This window comes from Canis lupus, chromosome 12 (assembly GCF_048164855.1).
Source record: "Canis lupus baileyi chromosome 12, mCanLup2.hap1, whole genome shotgun sequence".
NCBI classification, from domain to species: Eukaryota; Metazoa; Chordata; class Mammalia; order Carnivora; family Canidae; genus Canis; species Canis lupus.
Window position 1 is genome coordinate 31,105,521 of NC_132849.1, and position 20,880 is coordinate 31,126,400.

Here is a 20,880-nt window from a genome sequence, read left to right on the forward strand (position 1 = left end):
TTCTGAAGTGAAGTCCAGATCCAAGAACAATTTGGGAACTGGCACTAGTAAGTGGCTGTTAAAATCATGTCGATAGAGGAGTACTGATGCCATCTCCTGCAAGGAACCTTTAATTCCAGTATTTATCTTATGTGCTCCCACCCACAGCACCGTTTTACCTTTTTAATACTAATTACCTATTATTTTGTAAAACTGACCTATATTCTCAGTTTATCTGAGATCCTTTGGGGGAAAGGAAGTGTTTTTTATTTCTTTAATCTCCAGCACCTAAAAAAAAAAAATCTCCAGCACCTAAAACATTGCCTTGTACAGTGAAAAAAATGAAGGAAACAGACACTGTCAATACAGTAAGTGGTGGGGAGTAATATTTATTATCAAATGCTTGCTATGTACTAGGCACTGCCCTAGGTACTTTACAAGTGGTATATCCTTTGATCTTAAGCATAATCCTAAAAGGAATTTACTATTATCATCCCAATTTACTGCTGAGGAAATTAGAGAGATTATTAGCAGGTTCAAGGTCTGTTGTAGTAGGCAATGAAATGAAAATCTGAGTCCAGCCAGAAGGAATAGTAAATAGAAAGAAAAAATTCTATCTAATGTAGAGTGACATTTTAAGCTGTGCCAGGATAAAGATAGGAATTTACCAGAGGGAGTATGGTGAAAGGAAATTCTAAGCAGATAACAGTACTAAATCATCAAGGTCCCCAGACACAAATAAAAATAGCAAGAAAAGGCCAAAAGAAGATTTCATGGTCTCTTTCAATCCTACAGTTTAATTTGAGACAGTTCTCAGTAGAGGTAATCCTCAGTATTTGGATGAAAGAGTGAATGATCTCCCCAAGGTAGAGGCAATGCATTAAGTAAAGCACAGGCAAAAAAAAAGGAACTGTGGGGAGTGCTTGTTTTTCAGTTGAGAAGTCTAAAGTGTAGTCTCTGAAAATCAGGAACTGGAAAAATGGAACATAATTACACAAATTCACAACTAGAAGGCACCGTTACACACACATACACACAGCCCCTCTCCTCCAGGGCTTGAGCATTATTAAGTCTGAGCCGTAATCTCAAAGATTAGCCTACAAGACTGGAAGCAACAGTAATTTCTAGTGACCAAAGGTACAAAAGTAAAAGTAGTTCTAATTCTGAGCATCAACCCAGCTGAAATAAGGAGAAATTTAAGCTAAATTTATAAACCAGGAAGGTATTTAGCTTTAATAACTGTAGAAACCATCACAATGCCAGGTCAAAGTCAATAATAATTTTTATACTTTATGATGACATGAGAATACTAACCATGTGGTTTATATTCCTGATGACAGATCCAAGCATATGACCTTTCTGATAACTTAGCCTAACAATTTCTAAATATTAATGAATTTCATTATACTCTAGACTCACGTAATAAAGTTATCATGAGAAACTATTGAATATTCAAATTCTCAAAAATCCACCAACTGGTGGCTCAGTTAGTTAAGCATCTGTCTGACTCTTGGTTTCAGCTCAGGTCATGATCTCAGGGTCAGGAGACTGAGCCCCAAATAGGGCTCTGCACTCAGGATGCAGCATGGAGTCTGCTTGGAATTCTTTCCTCCTCCTCCTCCCTCTACCTACGCCTGCCCCGCCCCCAATAAATAGATAGATAGATAAAAATCTTCAAAATCTCAAATTCTGGCTACCCTCATCCATAACACCCCTTTGTTCTTGCATCTGTCCCAATCCCTCTCTCTAGAGTTTTTTTTTTTTTTTAAATCACAACTTTCCACTTCTTAAACTTTCTTCTTCCCACATTCAATTTAACAAGTACTTACTGAGTCATCCCAAGGATAGCTATGTTATAAGAAACTGTCTCTGCCCTCAAATAATTCACAATCTATCAGGAACATCAAATATACATACCAAAACAGACATACAAAAAACTTTTTAAATAATTTCAAGAGACAAAAAATGGAAATATTTTCAGGAAATAGTTTGAGCCTTAAATGATGGGAATACTTTTGATCAGGAGGAAGGTAAAAGTGGTCCATGGAGTAAAAAACTCTAGTTGATATTCAAAATCTGTTATTTATCTCAGATTCTCTATCATATGCCCCACAGCTCCAACTGTAGACCTCTTCCACTCTCTTTATCTAGTCAAGCTCCTTTCCTTTGGTCTCACAGGAAGGTGTACTTTAGTCCTTTTAACTCCTAATGGCCACTAATTTTTTAGAAGTATATTTTGTGCTGAGGGCACCTGAGTGGCTCAGTTGGTTAGCATCTGACTCTTGATCTCAGCTCTTGAGCTCAATGTCATGAGTTCAAGCTCAGCAAGAAGAAAAGACGAAAAGAAAAGAAAAGAAAAGAAAAGAAAAGAAAAGAAAAGAAAAGAAAAGAAAAGAAAAGAAAAGAAAAGAAAAAAGAGGGATCCCTGGGTGGCACAGCAGTTTAGCGCCTGCCTTTGGCCCAGGGCGCGATCCTGGAAACCCAGGATCGAATCCCACGTCGGGCTCCCGGTGCAGGGAGCCTACTTCTCCCTCTGCCTGTGTCTCTGCCTCTCTCTCTCTCTGTGTGACTATCATAAATAAATAAAAATTTTAAAAAAAACCTGTCATCTTAAAAAAAAAAAAAAAAAAGAAAAGGAAAAGAGGGAAGGGAAGGGAAGGGAAGGGAAGGGAAGGGAAGGGGAGGGAAGGGAAGGGAAGGGAAGGGAAGGGAAGGGAAGGGACAAGAAAGACAAGGAAAGAAAGAACAAAAGAATGAACAGAAGAAAGAATGAAAAAATGAATGAATGAAAAGTACATTTTGAGCTGAAATAACCAAAGGATTTGGCTTTCATACAGAAATAGAACTCTGGAAACTGTGATCGCTGCCTGGTCTGAGGAAGTATCCATTCATATACTTCTATATACAAAGAGCATCTTAGAAATCTTGGATCTGCTGTCAATTAATAAAAACACTCCCATCTCCTCCTACAATTCAGTCATTTTAGCTCAAAGACCCATCAAGAAAATTTACACTTTCCAACCTGATTAGTATAATTTACTTATTACCAACATCATTTACAACAAACTTTGGCAATCTCTGTCTTCTCCCAAATGTTATTTGGAATAAGAGGCAATGATGCAGACCTGTGCCTATATGCTATCCCAGATTCTACATAATTAGGATTGTTTCTTTCAGAAAACTGACACCCTCTATGTTTAAATTTTGCCTCTGGGTTCTCTCATTTCTCAAGTGGCATTTGCAATGCTTGGTACTTGTGGTTTACCAGTACTTTCCTGGTTTAAAATGACTGATTCTCACCTTCAGATACATTTGATTCCTTTGCTTGTATACCACTGTATGCTAACAGCTTGTCTTCACATAATGCCACTGGGCTACATTCTCAAATTACAGTCATTTGGTCACCCCAAGAGGTCTTAATGGGTTTCCCAGGCACCAGCTGTGACATAATTTGTCTTCCTGGCAGTTAATATTGCCAAAGTGTTCCCTGGGCCTTCCCGTTTGTTCCAAAGTACAGGTAATTTTTTTTTCTTTTGGCAGGAACTCAGTTGCAACTGCTGCATATATTATGAACATATGCCGTCAAAAGGAAAAAATTCTCCAACAGAAAAGAACGTATATGAGAAACTTAAATGACTGGCTACCTTAAAAACTGTTGGAGAAGCTTTCTACTTCAGTTAAGCGTCTAGCATAAGAAAAAATGGGGCTTAGCTTTTAATACTGCTGGCACACTGGAGAGGATAAACTGAAAGAAAAGAAGTAAAAACACTGAAATGACTAGTTAGATGTATTTCTGATTTTGGCATTTACTGAATGGCGATAGTACTATGAAGTGACACAATAGAATGTCATTAAGCCATCAGCACACTTACCATTAACATTTAGTTTTAGTCACACCTAAAGCCAAATCATGCCCTCCATATCAGCACTATCTAGCAACTAGAGGACCTTATTAATAAGGAAGCTGACCTATATTTTTAACCACAGCTTCATCAAGAGGTTTTGCATTCATCTATCCATGGGGGTTTAGCCTTACTTCTAAAGAAAAATCCTCTGGAAAATGTAGCTATCTTAAGATGACGACAGTGATTATTGTCCTGCCAGTAATCTATGTTAAAGTGAGTAAGTTCTACTTTCACAGAGGACTAAAAATATTCACATAAGATAAAATTCTCCACAGAATCATAAATTACAAAAAAAAAAATCATAAATTACCTTTTCAATAAAGGAAAAATACAAAATCCCCACAAAATAATTTCATTTTTAAAAAGTATTTTATAAAAAATTTCATTAGAAAATACTTTGCTTAGAATGTTTATTCCAAATATTTGTATCATTAATGTATTAATCCTGTTTAATATTAAACTGACAGTTGATTAAGGTGCCTATGTGGCCCAGTTGGTCAGTTATCTGACTCTTGATCAGGTCATGATCTCAGGGTTGTGGGATCAAGCCTTGTATCAGGATCTATGCTCAGCATGGAGTCGGCTTGTCCCTCTCCCTCTGCTCCTCCTCCGCACATGCTCTCTCTCTTTTTTACAAACAAAAACCTGACAGTTGATCTATTAGGCTATACACAAATGTCAATAGTGAAGAATTACCTAATTTTTTCCAATTATTTCTACTGTGTACTATATATAAATTCCAAGATAAAGCTGTTTAGAATTTCCGATAATAAATTATAAAACTTTAACTACATATTTCTCTTGATGTCTAATTATCAATCTTGGAAAAACATAACTCATCAGGCAAGTTTTGCCACTAAAGGGAACTAGAGTAATTAATCCTTAACAATGAATTATGCTCATCTCTAAAATTTCCCCAAATTATTATATAAACAGCCCCCCATTAATCTATTTTATGGACAGGATTTCAAAGTCTGTGCCTAAAATAATGAAGTAACTTAATAATCACTAACGGACCCCATTTCAGAATGTAACCATATTGGCATCTTTTTTTTTTTTTTTTAAGAATTTATTCATGAGAGACACAGAAAGAGAGAGGCAGAGACACAGGCAGGGCAGAAGGAGAAGCAGACTCCATGCAGAAAGCCCAATGGGGGACTCAATCCCAGAACTCCAGGATCACGTCCTGATCTGAAGGCAGACGCTCAACCACTAAGCCACCCAGGCATCCCCATATTGGCACATTTTAAGAATAGCAGTCACAGTAAACTTATGAAGTACAATCAATGAAAAGGAGTTTGGTATCTAATTAATAAGGTTATTAATAAGAATTAATAGTTGGTAGTGGGGGGGGGGAGTTCCAATATAGCAGCTGCAGGTGGTTCTATAACTCCAGAACTGAGTAAAGTCTCCACTAAAGAGCCTTAAATAAAACTGATCCTAAATTCACTTCAGAGACAAAAGGACTATGACTAAGGATAACTGGAAGAAAAAAAAAAAAAAAAGACTAGAAAGACTGCTGCCACTTTCATACTTACAAAAAAATATGTTCCTGGAGAATAGGAACTATAGCTATTTAATTGTATTTGTATTTTTATGACACTGAAACAGATAATGCTAAGTAACTGGTATATTATACAAAATATCATCATCTACCAAATTTTTAATAGCAATCTTTAAGTTTCTCTATAAATATATCTTTTTAGAATTTTGTTTATTTATTTATGACAGACACACACACACACGGGGGGGCGGGGGGGGGTGTGGAAGCAGGCTCCATGCATAGAGCCCAATGTGGGACTCGATCCTGGGTCTCCAGGATCACACCCCAGGCCGAAGGCAGCACTAAACCTCTGGGTCACCGGGGCTGCCCTCTATAAATATTTTTTTACTGAAATACCTTGGTAAATAAAAAACCAGAAAAAAAGATTTAAACAACATGCTGTTGTTTTGGCATAATAAATTATTAATTTTTTAAACTAGTATGAACTATGTGAAATAAACTTTCAAAAATATTGTGGATAACAATCAAGCACCATATCATTTTCTTTTTCAGAATTAAAATATTCATACGGAGTTAGAAGCTGAGGGTATATAACATCAGTTATAGATGGTAAGCATGTTCTTTCTCTACACCAAGTTTACCTTCCCTGTAAAGCCCACATACATTAATTGATCTGGCTCCTCATTCTACTCTAACAACTCCAGAATCCTTTCATTAAAATCAATTTATAAGCAAATAAAGTTTTGCCTGGCTTGATCTTGGCAGTCCTCAAAGTTGGTTCTCAAAAAAATGTAAAGACTGCCATGTAACATTATTAGCCAAAGTGGTTTCCATTAAGTTTTTTGCTAAACTTATTCCTTGTCACTGACACATTTATCTTATTAACCGCTACTGGGGAGAAGATCAATCAACCCACCTCTCTAACTCTACATTATTAACTATCTAGGCCCAGTGTCTTTGAGGGTAGGAGGTCTGAGAATGGAAAATCATGTTGTCTACCTACACCACATCCTCTTTATCCATTCATTCACTGAAAGTACAGCATAGGGAATGTAGTTACTAATATTATAATGAGGTAGGTGACAGTTACAACACTTAACCATGGTGAATACTGAGTAAATAAAATTGTTCAATCATGATATTGTACACCAGAAACTAATACAACATTATATGTCAACTATATAGTTCAACGATAAAAACTAAAAATAAGTTAAAGAACAAAAAAGAAAGAAAAAGAATGAGAACCACAAAGCCAGGCCGAATGAATCACCTCCATGCTCTCAAGGTAACTCAACAATCTTTTTCATATGTCTATGGTCTTCCATTCTCTCAGCATTCCAACCCACCTTTTTCACCACCCAGAAACAGTTTTACCTTCTTAAAGAGCATTGCTACTCCTGAGGAAGAGTAGAGTTCCAGCCCTGAAAACTGTGAATGTTTATTAGCCTCTGTTTCGTTTTATCTCTTTCTAATCTATCTCAGAAGTAGTAGTCTTCTAAGGCCAATAGTTTCTTACCTGCTCTATGATCCTTGCTCAAACTCTCAGGAAACTTACCTCATCAATTACCACCCTCCACTGACACTCCCACTAATATCATCTTCCTCTCTCCTGTCTTTTTTGTCCTCAACACATCCTCTACCTACTACCATCTTCCTCTCCCAGGCAAATTTTCTGAAAGCATGGCCACAGTGCTGTTCTGCTCCACAATTCTCCTCAACTGCTGCTTCTCAAAATACTGTAATTTGATTTGCAATTCTATCACTCCACTAGAATTGCTTGTGGAGGTTTCTAGCAATCTCATAATTGCTAAATCCAATGGTCACCTCTCAGTCTTTGTTTTATTCAACCTCTTTGTAGCATCTGACAAGAGGAATCACTCTTTTTTTGCTGAAATACAGGCTCCCAACACAACTCTCCAGAGCCTTGTTCTCATTTTTATATCCTCTTTCTATGGCTTCAACTATTATCCATAAACTGAATATTCCCAAATTCTTACTGCTAGCCACCATTAGCATTAACACTAGACCTGCAATTCAGTGACCTATATGTGTCTATCTTCACATCATATATACCTCTAACCGAATATTCAGAAACAGAATTCAGTCTCTTTTGCTATTGCCAAAATGGGGAATAATTACACCTATGTCCACGTACTCTATGAAAAAAAATCAGTAAGATATATGAAATAATAGAATCAATTGTTTGATTAACATGAAAGAATTTTAAATTCTTTCTGGGTGATTGGAGGAAGGGAAAGGCAGACTACACAGTATCTGCTCCCAACTCAGAGTAATAGCATCCTAATGACTGTTTCTTTCAACCTACAAAACACTCAATATCTAGAAGTTAAAATTAACATTGTATTGGGGTTAGTATTAAGTTTCAGAGTATAAATTCTTCAGGATTCTGCTCACGAATGACCACCAAAGGCTTGGATAAGGCTACTTAAATTATAATGATTTTTATAATTTTATAATTTCTGTAAAGGTGAGAGGACTGACTCAAAAAGTACATATGAGTCCCTACTTGGTATGTTCAATGCTAATTACTATGGGTGATGCAAAGATTCAGTTCCTGCCCTCAGTAAATTTGTTACCTAACTGGAAGATACTAAATTCACACATATATATACTATGACATAATAGCCTGTAAGTCCAACCAGTGGTATTACAAAAAAATTCCCATTTAAAATAATAAAGAGTAAACTTTCAAAATATCTTGGGAATAAAAAGGAATTGAAAAACAAACTACAATCACAGCTAATCCAAAAGACAAACTATAGATTATATTATTCCCAGTTTCAATGTCACTGATAAAATACACAAGTTTTATAAAATATTGCAAAGAAAGTGTTGCAAAAAGCAAGACTCCTCCTACTTTAATATACAATTACCTTTACTTGGAACTGATTTTTTCACTGAGGCTACATGATCTTCAGAGATTGCAAGACGCCTCAAAACATCAGCCAAAGCTGCCTTTAGCACAGTGATTTCATCTTCTTGTTGCTGAACTCGTAATTCAAGAGCTGAGAGGCGATCTTGAACATCAGATGTACTTGCAGCAGAAATACTATCATCTATAAAATAAAGTATGGATTTTTTAAAGTGAACTGTTTAAGAAATAACTTAAATAAGATCTATTCAGGTAACTCTTTAAAAGATGATAAAAATTGGGGAAAAAGCCCAAACCACCATTTTTACACAGATTAACTTCTATAAATATTTTCATAGCTATTTGAATGAATTAAAAATAGTAAAAGTTCATATATCTGGCATATAATTAAAGTTATGAAAAATTTCCCCATAATCAAATTTTCTCTATTATTATATATCACCTTAACTGTTTTTTTCATTAAAATGTTCTTGAAATATATCATTTTGGAGACTTCTGGAAACTTACAAGACAGTAAACTACCCAAAGCACTTTTTTTTTTTTTTTTTAAGTTTTACTTATTTATTTGAAAGAGAGAGAGAGCATGCACATGCACATATGCACCCAAGGCGGGGAGTAGAGGGAGAGAATCTTCAAGTAGATTCCCCACTGAGTATGGAGCCTGACTCTGGGCTGGATCTCATGACCCATAAGATCACGACTTGAGCCAAAACCAAGAGTCGGACACTCTTATCAAATGAGTCACGCAGTTGCCCCACCAAAGCATCCTTTTTAATTACATCATTATCCCACTTTTCTATGAAAATAAAAAAGGAGTACAAATCACTTCAGTTTTGCTTTGTATATCAGATTGGAAACCACTCACCTTCAGCATCAATGATCAGAAAGCACTCTTTATTTCTGTCTTTACTATTACACTCCTAAAATGGCACAAAATATTGCTGATATATTCTTGCAGTTCTTTCTAACCCCCTGATGTCCCAATCTCTTAGGGCAGGGAGGTAGTTGGAGGTGAGGAGGGGAGTGTGGTGTCTAAACTACATAGCAAGTATTTATTTGCCTTAGGTATGTAACAATAATAACAAAAAAACTATTTAAATGAAGTTTATAACATGGCAATGACAAACTACTTCCAAAGCTATGTAACTTGAGAACAAACTGTTGGCTCAGTCAGAACCCAAACATAAAGAAACTTCAATTGTTGTTGGCTAATTCACATAAGCTGGAAAAATCAGAGGGGAATTCAGGTTCTTACATAAGAATGGTTTGGATCAGAGTGACATAAACCAAGTCAGTCATTCACCCAATAAGGCACAGTGTGCAATTTTTCTCATACTGAGATAATGTGCTATTCATCTTCTTAAAAAGACAATTTAACTCAGACTTTAAAAAAACAAAAAGAATCCTCAGCATTTAAAAAGCAAAGCTATCACCATCTATTATGGTGCAGTAAACAATATTCAAGTTTAAGATCATATATGCCTACAGACGTCTCAGGAATACATATGTACTCTCTTCTGCCTTTAGAGGTGTTTCATGGACAATATTTGAGAATTACTGGTAAAGGAAAAAATTATTTTCAATTTAGACTTTAATAACAATTAGTTGTATAATCTTAGGCAAATTATTTTACTTCTTTGAACCTCAATTTCTTCATCTTTACACAGGTTATGAGGAAGGTGCCTAGGACATGTCTGACATCCAATAAATGTTAAAATACAACAGAAGAGTACCAAAGTTATAATTTGGGATATATGGGTGCATTTTTTACATAAAAGGCAGTTCTGTCAAACTCTGAGGTGCTTAAAAAAGGACTAGTAAGAACAATTCACTCTCTCACTTTAGAAATTTTAACATTTCAGGTTTTTTTCATTTCCACAGTGGTCCAGCTAAACACTGTGTGTGTTGGATTATGCCACTATGATTTATTTTTAAAGATTTATTTGTTTTAGGGGTGGGGGAAGAGTATGTGAGCAGGGGAGTGGGGGACAGAGGGAGAGGAAGAATCCCAAGAGGACTCCATGCTGATTGTGGAGCCTGATACAGGGCTCCACCTCATGATCTGAGCCAAAACCAAGAGCCAGATGCTTAACCAACTGAGCCACCCAGGTGCCTCAATGACGAGGTTTTTATTATGTGAAACTTGGACAGTTACATGAAAGGTGGTTCAGTTGTAAATATCCTAACATGACCTACTAGATACTGTGATAAGACACAAAGAACAGTTTTCAAAGGACATAACCAACCCAAGGTTAACTATTAACACTGTCCTGCATTTGTACTGTACCTTTCATATTTATTACCACATCCCCCCTCCTCACACTATCTATATATTTGAGGAAACAGCCTGAAAAGTTAAATAGCTTGCCCAAGGTCACCAAATTAGTCTTGATACCTGAGACTCAAACACAGGACTCTTGACTCACGATATAAGGACCCTTTACTCTATTTCACACTGCATTCTTACAATAATCATAGGACCAAATATATTTTTCACAAAGCTACTAACAGGGTTTAAACTACTGAGTGACATACTCGGGTTTTTGTTTTGAAAAAGTTATTTTGGCTGCTGTGTGAGAATGGGCTGGAACAGAATAAGAGTAAATATAAGACCAGACAGGAGGCGATTATAGTAACCCACATGAAAGGTGATGGTGGCCCAGGACAGAGTTACAGTGTCTGTGTATCTCAATCTGTCCAAGACAAATGTATTTGCTGTACTAGTATAAACATTATCACAATGCTCCTTCTTGCACTCTCAAATTTCCCCCGTTGGGTAATCTATTACAGGTCATTAACAGTGGAGACACAAAAGAGCACAACAGTTGATCCCCACAGTTTCTCATAGTTCTAAAATTCTGTAACCCGTTCCTGGCTAAAATCTTGGTTCTTGACCTCTTCAAGAGCAAGAATCTCTTTGGGAATCCAACAAAAGCTATGTATGGAAGAGAAGTGCATGAACATGGCTTAAGTAAATCTGTTTGCTACTTGCCAGCTCTGTGACTGGTTTCCTCCTATGTAATTTCTTCATGCTAATTAGTACTTACCTTAGGCTTGAAATTTTTAGATAAAATAATGCACAGTACTGCCATGTAGTTAGGGTTCAATAAGTTTCTATGCTGTGTAGATACTCTTTATTACACTGTTTACTACTGTCACAAAATTGGAAATGACCTAAAGTCCATGGATGTGGTTAATAAGCTATGATACATTCACACTGTAGAAAATTAAAAACAATGAGGTAGGTATATAAACTAAAAATTTGAAAGATCTACAAGACAACTTAAATAACCAAATTTCAAAACAATACATACTGATTATTTTATTAAAATATACATATGCACCAATATACTTCTAGAAAAAAACAACCCAAAGAGCTTTGTATTTAAAAATGTATATAATGTACACATAGGGGATCCCTGGGTGGCACAGCGGTTTAGCGCCTGCCTTTGGCCCAGGGCGTGATCCTGGAGACCCGGGATCGAATCCCACGTCGGGCTCCCGGTGCATGGAGCCTGCTTCTCCCTCTGCCTATGTCTCTGCCTCTCTCTCTCTGTGACTATCATAAATAAATAAATAAAAAATTAACAAAAAAAAAAACTTTATAATGTACACATAGAAAAGGTCTAGAAGGTTACACATCCAACTGGTGATTGTTATTCCTGACTGAGAAAGATTTAGAAAGATAGGAGTAAAAAGTAATTTTTGCTTTTCAGTGAATTTCCATATTATCTAAAAGTCACCATAAAAATGTATTGTTACTTAATCTTAAGTTAAAATGCATCACTTCTGAAGCTTGAGTTCTTAAAAGTTTCCTCCACGCACCGTTCCAATTTTATTTTAAAAACATACTAGAATACAAGGCAATTAAATTTGCACTCACTGATCACTAAAGCTAGAAAACAGACTATCTCTGAAAGACCAACAACCTCTCCTGCCATTTTATAGATAAATAAACTAAGACTGAATAATCAGGTGAGTTACTCTTGGTCACACAGCAAATTGAGGTTAGAGTTCCTCCCTCAGATGACTTTATAGAATGCATAGTTCTCGCTCTGTTTTGAAAACTTTGTTCTTTTTCTTCTCTCCATCTCTAATCCACCACATTCTTGTTCACAAAATATATCAGTGTGTAATAAAATATATACTTTCTGGGAGGCTGGTTTTCTGTTTTTGTGTTTGTTTTGGAGAGAAAGAGGAGTGTGGGACAGACAGAGAGGGAGAGAATCTTAAGCAGTCTCCATGCCCAGCATGGAGCCAATCTCACAATCCTGAGATCATGACCAGAGCTGAAATCCAGAGTCAGAAGCTTAACTAATAACTGAGCCACCCAGGCACCCCTCTGGGAGGTTTTTATACTCCCTTTTCTTAAGTATATTAGCTCCTTTTCCTTATACCACAGTAGCCTCTGATGTCTTTGCTCCTTCTCAAAATGGTTTCTAGCCTTGAAAGCTAACATATGAACTACAAATGAATTCTCAAGGATTGTTAAATTCACTGTGGGGTCAGGGGTTGAGGTAGGTGAAAGGAGAGAAAAAGGAGTTCATCAGTAACTAGTAAACTTCAATATTCAATATTATAGTTTAAAACTACAATCATAGCTGTTCATTAAGCTTTTACTATAATGAATCAGTTAATTTGGCTTTTGAGTTAGGAAATATATTATATCTTTGTAGGAGCACCTGGGTAGCTCAGTCGGTTAAGTGTCAACCTTCTGGTCATGATCTCAGGGTCTTGGAATCCAGTCTCGTGTCCCTCTCATGGAGGGAGGAGACTCCATGCTGAGCAGAGAGTCTCCTCCCTCCTCTCCCCACTTGTGCTTGTTCTTTCTCTCCTTTTTTTTTTGTTCTTTCTCTTAAATAGGTAAATGAAATCTTTAAAAAGAGAGAGAGAAATACATTATCTTTGCAGAGATAAATATATTCTAAATACCCAAAAGTTGTCAATCCAGCATCACATCAGAATATGACATGCCTATACATTCTAGCACCTTTTCAGTGCCAATGACTTTGTATAAATCTTTCCAAAATAAAATGATTTCTTGCCTTCCTAACAAGGGCATGCAATTATAATTTAGTCACTTCTAGATTACTCCATCTTCACTGAGAATATTACTTTGTGCTATAAGCACTGTGAGAGAATGATGCCTTAAAGACTACTATAATTCTAATTAAATAATTGGAAGAAGGGAATCCCTGGGTGGCACAGCGGTTTGGCGCCTGCCTTTGGCCCAGGGCGCGATCCTGGAGACCCGGGATCGAATCCCACGTCGGGCTCCGGGTGCATGGAGCCTGCTTCTCCCTCTGCCTATGTCTCTGCCTCTCTCTCTCTCTGTGACTATCATAAATAAATAAAAAATAAAAAATAATAATAAAAAAATAATTGGAAGAATAACATTTTCAAATTTCTAATCTTTCTCCCTACCTTTTCTGCTTTCCTCTTTGTAGTTAAGATTAACTATACCTGTCTATAGCAACATTCCTTCTCAATCTAATTTCCTACTTTATGGGATATTAAATAATCAAGCTTTCTGAACTATTCATAAGAAGAGAAAATATTCTTTGAAATTAGGACTTCTCCATTTAAAAAATTATATTAGATATGAATATTACATACACATCCATTATGTATATGATATATACAAACTAAACAGAGGAAAAAACAGTCTCAGCCATAATATTTGTGTCACTGGAGGCCCAGAAGAAAAGTGAGAAAAAGGGATCCCTGGGTGGCGCAGCGGTTTGGCGCCTGCCTTTGGCCCAGGGCACGATCCTGGAGACCCGGGATCGAATCCCACATCAGGCTCCCGGTGCATGGAGCCTGCTTCTCCCTCTGCCTGTGTCTCTGCCTCTCTCTCTCTCTCTCTCTCTGTGACTATCATAAATAAATAAAAATAAAAAAAAAATTTAAAAAAAAAAAAAAAAGAAAAAAAAAAAAGAAAAGTGAGAAAAAGATTCCAGCTGAAAAAAAAAAAAAATACACAAAGAATTAATTGCTAAAGTTTCCAAGTTAAATTAAAATTTAGAAATTCAGGGATCCCTGGGTGGCGCAGTGGTTTAGCGCCTGCCTTTGGACCAGGGCGCGATCCTGGAGACCCAGGATCAAATCCCACGTTGGGCTCCCAGTGCATGGAGCCTGCTTCTCCCTCTGCCTATGTCTCTGCCTCTCTCTCTCTCTCTCTCTCTCTGTGTGTGTGACTATCATAAATAAATAAAAAAATTAAAAAAAAATAAATAAAATTTACAAATTCATTAAAATTAAGTATATATTGAAGTCAAATCCAAGTAGATCAAAGAGCTCAAGGCAAAATTATAAAACCTTTACAAAGTAAGAGGGACTATCTTCATACCCTGGAAATAGAGGGGAGGTTTCTAAATGAGTGAGACATAGAAAGTTCTAGGCATAAACCAGAGAGTGATATATCTACATTAGAATTCAGAATATATCCTAAAAGACAAAATAAGGAGAAAAATCAATTTAAAAACTGGGAGAAGACAGTTTTAACACCTATAACCGGTAAAGGATTAGTAACTTGAATAAAGAATTCATACAAATTATAAGACATAATCCTACAGAAAATTTGGTAAAAATCTTGACCAAGCATCTCAAAGGAAAAGGAACAAATGGCCAATGAGTATATAAAATAAGGCTCAATCACCTCAATTAATTAATAATTTTGGAAAATTAAAACCATAAGAAATACTATCCTATACTCACTGAACTGGCAAAGCATTTTAAGTGTGACAGTATCAAGTGTTCCCCAGGATACAGAGTAACTCATACATTATTGGTAGTAGGTAAACTGTTTCAAAGACTTTGGGTGGAAAAAATCCAACTATGGAATTATCTGCTAAAACTGAAAATGCACACATCTAATGACCCAGAAATTTCATTCCTAGGTGTATATATCCTATCCTATACTAGGGCTAACAAAGGTTTTCTGTTAAAGAGCTAGATAGTAAATATTTTAGGCTTTCCAGACCATACAGCCTCTGTAGCAACTACTCAAAGGCAGCTACTAATAAATACGTAAATGACTGGGTATGGCTCCATTGCAATAAAACTTTATTTACAAAACAAGTTGTCTGCCAGGGATTCCCAGTCTCTACTCTAACACATACACCAAGAGATAATCGTTCAAAAATGTTTACAGTAATATAGTTCAAAATAAAAACAAACTGGGAAAGAGCTAAATGTTCATGAACTGTAAAATGGGTAAATAAACTGTGATACAAACATTCAACAGAATATTACAGAATGGTAAACTATGGCTACATGCAACATCATGTATGAATCTCGATAGTATAGGGAGGTATCTGCAGATAATATAACATCTTTGTCATAAAAACAATCAAAACATATATTGTATTATGCTTTGGCGGGGGAGGGGAGTCAAGTGATTTTTCTCTTCTGAAAACAACTTTGGGGATGAGTAAATCAGAGTTGGTTTCCTCACTTTATTTTTTGAAGAACAATGAAATCATCTTTGCAAATTGAATTCCAAAACAGATAAAAAGTAGAGTTGTACTTGCAAAAAAACTCTGAGGTTTTGTCATAGAAACAACTAAACCAGATGGTTTTTATGACAGTTTTGAGGGCTAATGGTAGGACCCTTACTTGCCTATAAATCTTTGGTGGGGAACATAGCCCATTTCAGAAAAGTGTATTATTCAATACACAATACCATCCAAAGAACACATTTCTGATCTCCCTTTGCTAATGTTAAGACACTTGCAGGCCTAAAAAAAAAAAAAAACAAAAGACACTTGCAGGCCTTACTGGGTAGAAAGATAATGCAGATTAGAAGATCAGAAGAGCTAGTTAGCATGAAGAAACATGAAATGACAGTAATACCATGCACTGTTTACAACTTAAAAAAATATGGCACTAGCTTAAAGGACTATCAATAGGCAACTGATTAAATAAATGGTTGCACTATGGTATACTACGTAGCTCTTAAAAAGGATGATGTGTATTTCTAACCATAAGCTGAGTGACACCATACTATGAAGAACAAAAAATCTGCTAGGCAAACAATTATAGTATATTCTGTGTGGAACTGTATATCCCTAGGTTTACATGTACATACAGATCTATAGTCCACAGGTATATGTCTGAGAAGCAGGATTTCTGAGGATTTTTGCTATCTTATACTCTTTTATTTTTTATTTTATTTATTTATTTATTTATTTTTAATATCTTAATTCTGCCTTATGTCTTGGCTTTCACTGCTGTTTTTGCAACTGCATTGATAGAACCTTCTTTATTTTTTTTTTTAATTTTTATTTATTTATGATAGTCACACAGAGAGAGAGAGAGAGGCAGAGACACAGGCAGAGGGAGAAGCAGGCTCCATGCACCGGGAGCCCGATGTGGGACCTGATCCCGGGTCTCCAGGATCGCGCCCTGGGCCAAAGGCAGGCGCCAAACCGCTGCACCACCCATGGATCCCCTCTTATACTATTTTAGATGAATTTTCTGCACACTTATTACAATTCTGTGTAAACAAAATTTAAATTATTTTCTCAGTAAAAAAAAAAAGCTAAGCTAATTTAGGCTGTGATGTAAACCTATTTTGTAAATTTTCAATGCAAATTTGGTTAATTTGTAGATTTTTAGCATAGTGAATTAAAGTATTTCTGTAAAAGTATAAATATAAATATAATGATGTTCAAAAGAATATTCTCAGGCTAAGAAGAGACACAAAAGTCAATACAATACACTCAAAAGAAGACCCGGTCTTTAAACATTATTTCTTCAAAATACAAAGCACAATTATAAATGACCTGTCACATCAGTAAATTCCTATCAGAAGGGACTTAACAACCTAAATGATTTTTTTGTTTTGTTCTAAATTGGAATTGGTTGTCTTCAGATTTTATTGCATAAAGACAGAAGTATTCAAGGACTATAATCAAGAAGTCATGCACTATGTATTCTACAACAGCTAAAATTTATTTGTGGAAATAAACCAAAGAAAGTATATCCATAAAAACAGCAAGATGTATTTATATTTATGCAGGAAACAAGGTTCCCTATTTATCATAATCTACTTCCAAAAATCACACTTGTCTCTCCAACAAGTTTTAATTAAATAAAGCATTTCAAATGTTAAAAGCTTGGCTGTTTTATTTTGTTAGCAAATGACAACATTAATTACTTCTAGTTAACAATATGATTATATGAAAGTAAGATTTCTGGCTTTAATGAAATAATACAAATAATGCTAACTTATTTTCCATTTTTACAACTTTTTTCATTGTAATATAGTTTTACTAAAAATTCATCTACTAATATAAATTAAAAGAGAGCTCTGTTGAGTAAAATAATGAAAAACATTTTTGCTGCAGTACTCTGGGTATGGTTGCTGGTCCCAAGAAGGACTTTTACTTCACTGTATCACCAGGATTCATTCACAATTAAAATGGCCTCCCACCCCCCCGCAACTCTTACTTAATTTAACACAAAATAATTAAAAACAGATAATTCTGCTTCTGATGAAATTTTTTGGTTAGGCTTCAGAGAAGCAGACATCAAGCTTAATTACACAATTTATGATTTGCTATTAGAGAGGCATTTTTAGATTATTTTCCATTAAAAGCTGCTGTTTTCATTTTTTCCCTCAAGAATAATAATAATGGCCATCCTTTTGGGGGGGGCAGGGAAAGAAAAAATTGAGTAAAGCCCACTCTGCCCTCACAATACAATTATATTTGTTTATACAGTGAGTTCAGTCTTAAGTACTTTATGAAGATATACAGGCAAATACTTATGCCATTATTGACACATGTTTAAAGAGAGGAGGGGGGGGCGGGGGAGAGAATGGATTTAGATGCATTCCCAAGTCCTCAGACTTCTTTTGTCATGAGTACAGTCTATGAGACAGGTCTGAATTCCTAGGAAAGGAAAGATACGTTACCAGTGCAGAAGTTCATAAGTGTAGAGGAAACACACACTGAAGCGAGACCAGGCAAGCTGTCTTCCATTCTTACCACCTACGTTACAAGCAATATAAACCAGTTCTGTCTGTATTTCCTGCTGCCTTCCCAGATAGTTCCAGAGCAAATCCCAGCTCTCTAAATCTCACGACATACTTTACATTCTGAGGAAATCTCCCGGTCCAGATGGCCTACCACAAAGCACTTCTATGTTGGCACAAATAAAAACCTCTTAAGATAGCTCTTCTCCTGCCCCTTTGCTCTCTGAAGAATAAGTTTTCTACTTCTTTATAAAGAGCAACAAAGACCCTGAAGGAGACAGCAAACAGAACTTGCAGCCAAAAGGGGGGTAAAAGATACAGACAAAAAACTTGGGCTGCTTTGAGGAATGATTAAATTCCAGACATAGGCAGAAACACATGAATTAAGACACTACATGAATATTCACTACAATAATTTTGTTGTTCTAAGACACTATTTTTCTTATCTTCTTTTAATCAGTTAAGGATAAGATACAATCGCTTCAGATACAAAACTCAGTTTTTGTCTTCCGAAACTGAAACACAAAACATACTAAAGAGTTTCTATAAATAAGAGTTAAAGCCCGCAACATATTTTCTGTACTAGGAAATAAAATAAACAATATGTCTGCAAAGTGGCAAGTCACATTTCCTTTTTCCTTGAATAAAATAAAACCTACTTGAACTGTAAATAAACTAAAAGAATTATTGCTTTTCAACGATTTCTGAAACTTTAGTGTTAAAACATGGCTGACTCATTATAACCATTTCACTTAAGATGAATTAACAATGAGAACATTTTTAATTAACTAATTCTCCAAATTACTGCAAAATAATACAGTTGCACTAGTAAGTAACCTATAATAGTAATGCATAATCAACTGGTTGGATATTCCAATTTTAAACTACTTGTACTCGCAATAATGTAAATGTATAAGGGAATTCAAATTATAAATCTTGACTCAGTCTTACAAAACCAATATAAAACCAAGTTAAAGTTAATGAATGCAATATGAATTTATTCTTTTGATAATTTCTTTACTTCTAAAGCTAATCAAAGAGCTAATTCATGGAGGGAAGTGTCAAAACTAAGCTATTGGAGGTTTATTTCTTCAATTAGTTGCTTTTAGAAAGCTTTATAATTGAGAAAAGGAAATTTAAATCAACTCAAAGTTAAACAGAAACAACAGGACTGGTATAAACACAGACACAAATACACACACGAACACCAAAAAAATACTGTGAAATGGATGGAGCCTACAGAAAGGATAAATACCTACCATTTACAACAATGTGGATGGAACTGGAGGTTATTCTGCTGAGTGAAATAAGTCAACTGGAGAAAGACAATTATCATATGGTTTCACTCATATGTGGAATATAAGAAATAATGAAAGAAACCATAAGGGAAGGGGAGAAACTGAGTGGGGAAAAATTAGAGAGGAAGACAAACCATGAGAGACTCCTAACTGGGAAACAAAGGATTGCAGAAGGGGAGGTGGGGGGTTAAGGAATAGGGCAACTGGGTGACAGACATTAAGGTGGGCACATGATGAGATAAGCACTGGGTGTTATACTATACACTGGCAAATTTAATTAAAAAAAAAAAAAAAAGAAAGGAAAAGAAAGAAATGGATGAAAAACCTAAACCAAACTGAACATTAAGAGCTGTGCAACAAAAACTGAGTCAAGGATAAACTAACAGAAAAGCTGATAAAAGATGAAAAAATGAAGTAATCCAGATTTAACATTTTCAAAAAGCCTATATGGAATATAATGGGAACCATCACAGGAGTGTTTCCTCAAGTGAGACTTGAGAAAGTACTTCTCTTTCCCTTAATACCTGGTACAGATTCATCAAAGTACGGGAGCAGCCTGAAAGATTAACAGGAGTTAAGTGGGCCAAGGAGGGTACAATGTGTTTGAAGCAAAGGACATTTAGGAGAGATCACAGAGGTAAAATAAAAGCAGACAGAATGGGAAATATGATACAAAAGAAATGTGGTGTGCTTGGCACAAACTAGAAAGGAGTTCAAAATCTTGCTACTGACTCATGAGAGGCTCTGAAGCAGAATGTAGGTTATTATATTTTTCTTCAATCTCTAGACAAATATAAGACTTGTTTTATAATTTAAGTGTCAACTACTCTTCTTTACAATACATGTAGCACAATGAAATGATAGTTCACAGCCTCCTAAGATTAAAAGGGTTTTAAGAAGTTCTATAACAAGTGTTTTCTAATACAAAACAAAAAGGTTCATCTTATACATCAGTATATGGGACTTTTTTACACCACCTTCCACTTGTAGATTACTACTAATTTGTATATTATACACCTTGAACATTCCTTTCTTCTCAAATCAAAATCTGATTTGAGGCCAGAAAAAAGTGTGGTTCCTAATCTCAGCTTAGTTTCTATGCTCAAGAATTATCTTCTTTATTTACTATTACAGTCAAGTATCTTTTCCAAAGACCTATTCATTCATTCAAGTATTTCAGTACCACTATATATAGAAAATTTTCAAGATGCTGCTGAGATAAAAATTTTAACACCAGGAATTGTTCCACTAGAAATTATAAATGCAAAGAAGGATAGGGGTGCCTGGGTGGCTCCGTCAGCTGAACATCTGCCTTCCGCTCA

General features: G+C 35.6%; 1 protein-coding gene across 5 annotated transcripts in view; it reads right to left on the bottom strand.

The window, feature by feature from the left end:
* EML4 (EMAP like 4) overlaps nucleotides 1-20,880 on the bottom strand; it is a 160,598-nt gene that overhangs the window by 84,063 nt on the left and 55,655 nt on the right. For all 5 annotated transcript variants that reach the window (XM_072770390.1, XM_072770389.1, XM_072770388.1 and 2 more), the window contains exon 2: nucleotides 8,283-8,465. In XM_072770390.1, coding sequence (XP_072626491.1) covers nucleotides 8,283-8,465 — 183 coding nt within the window. The remainder of the gene's footprint in view (nucleotides 1-8,282; nucleotides 8,466-20,880) is intronic.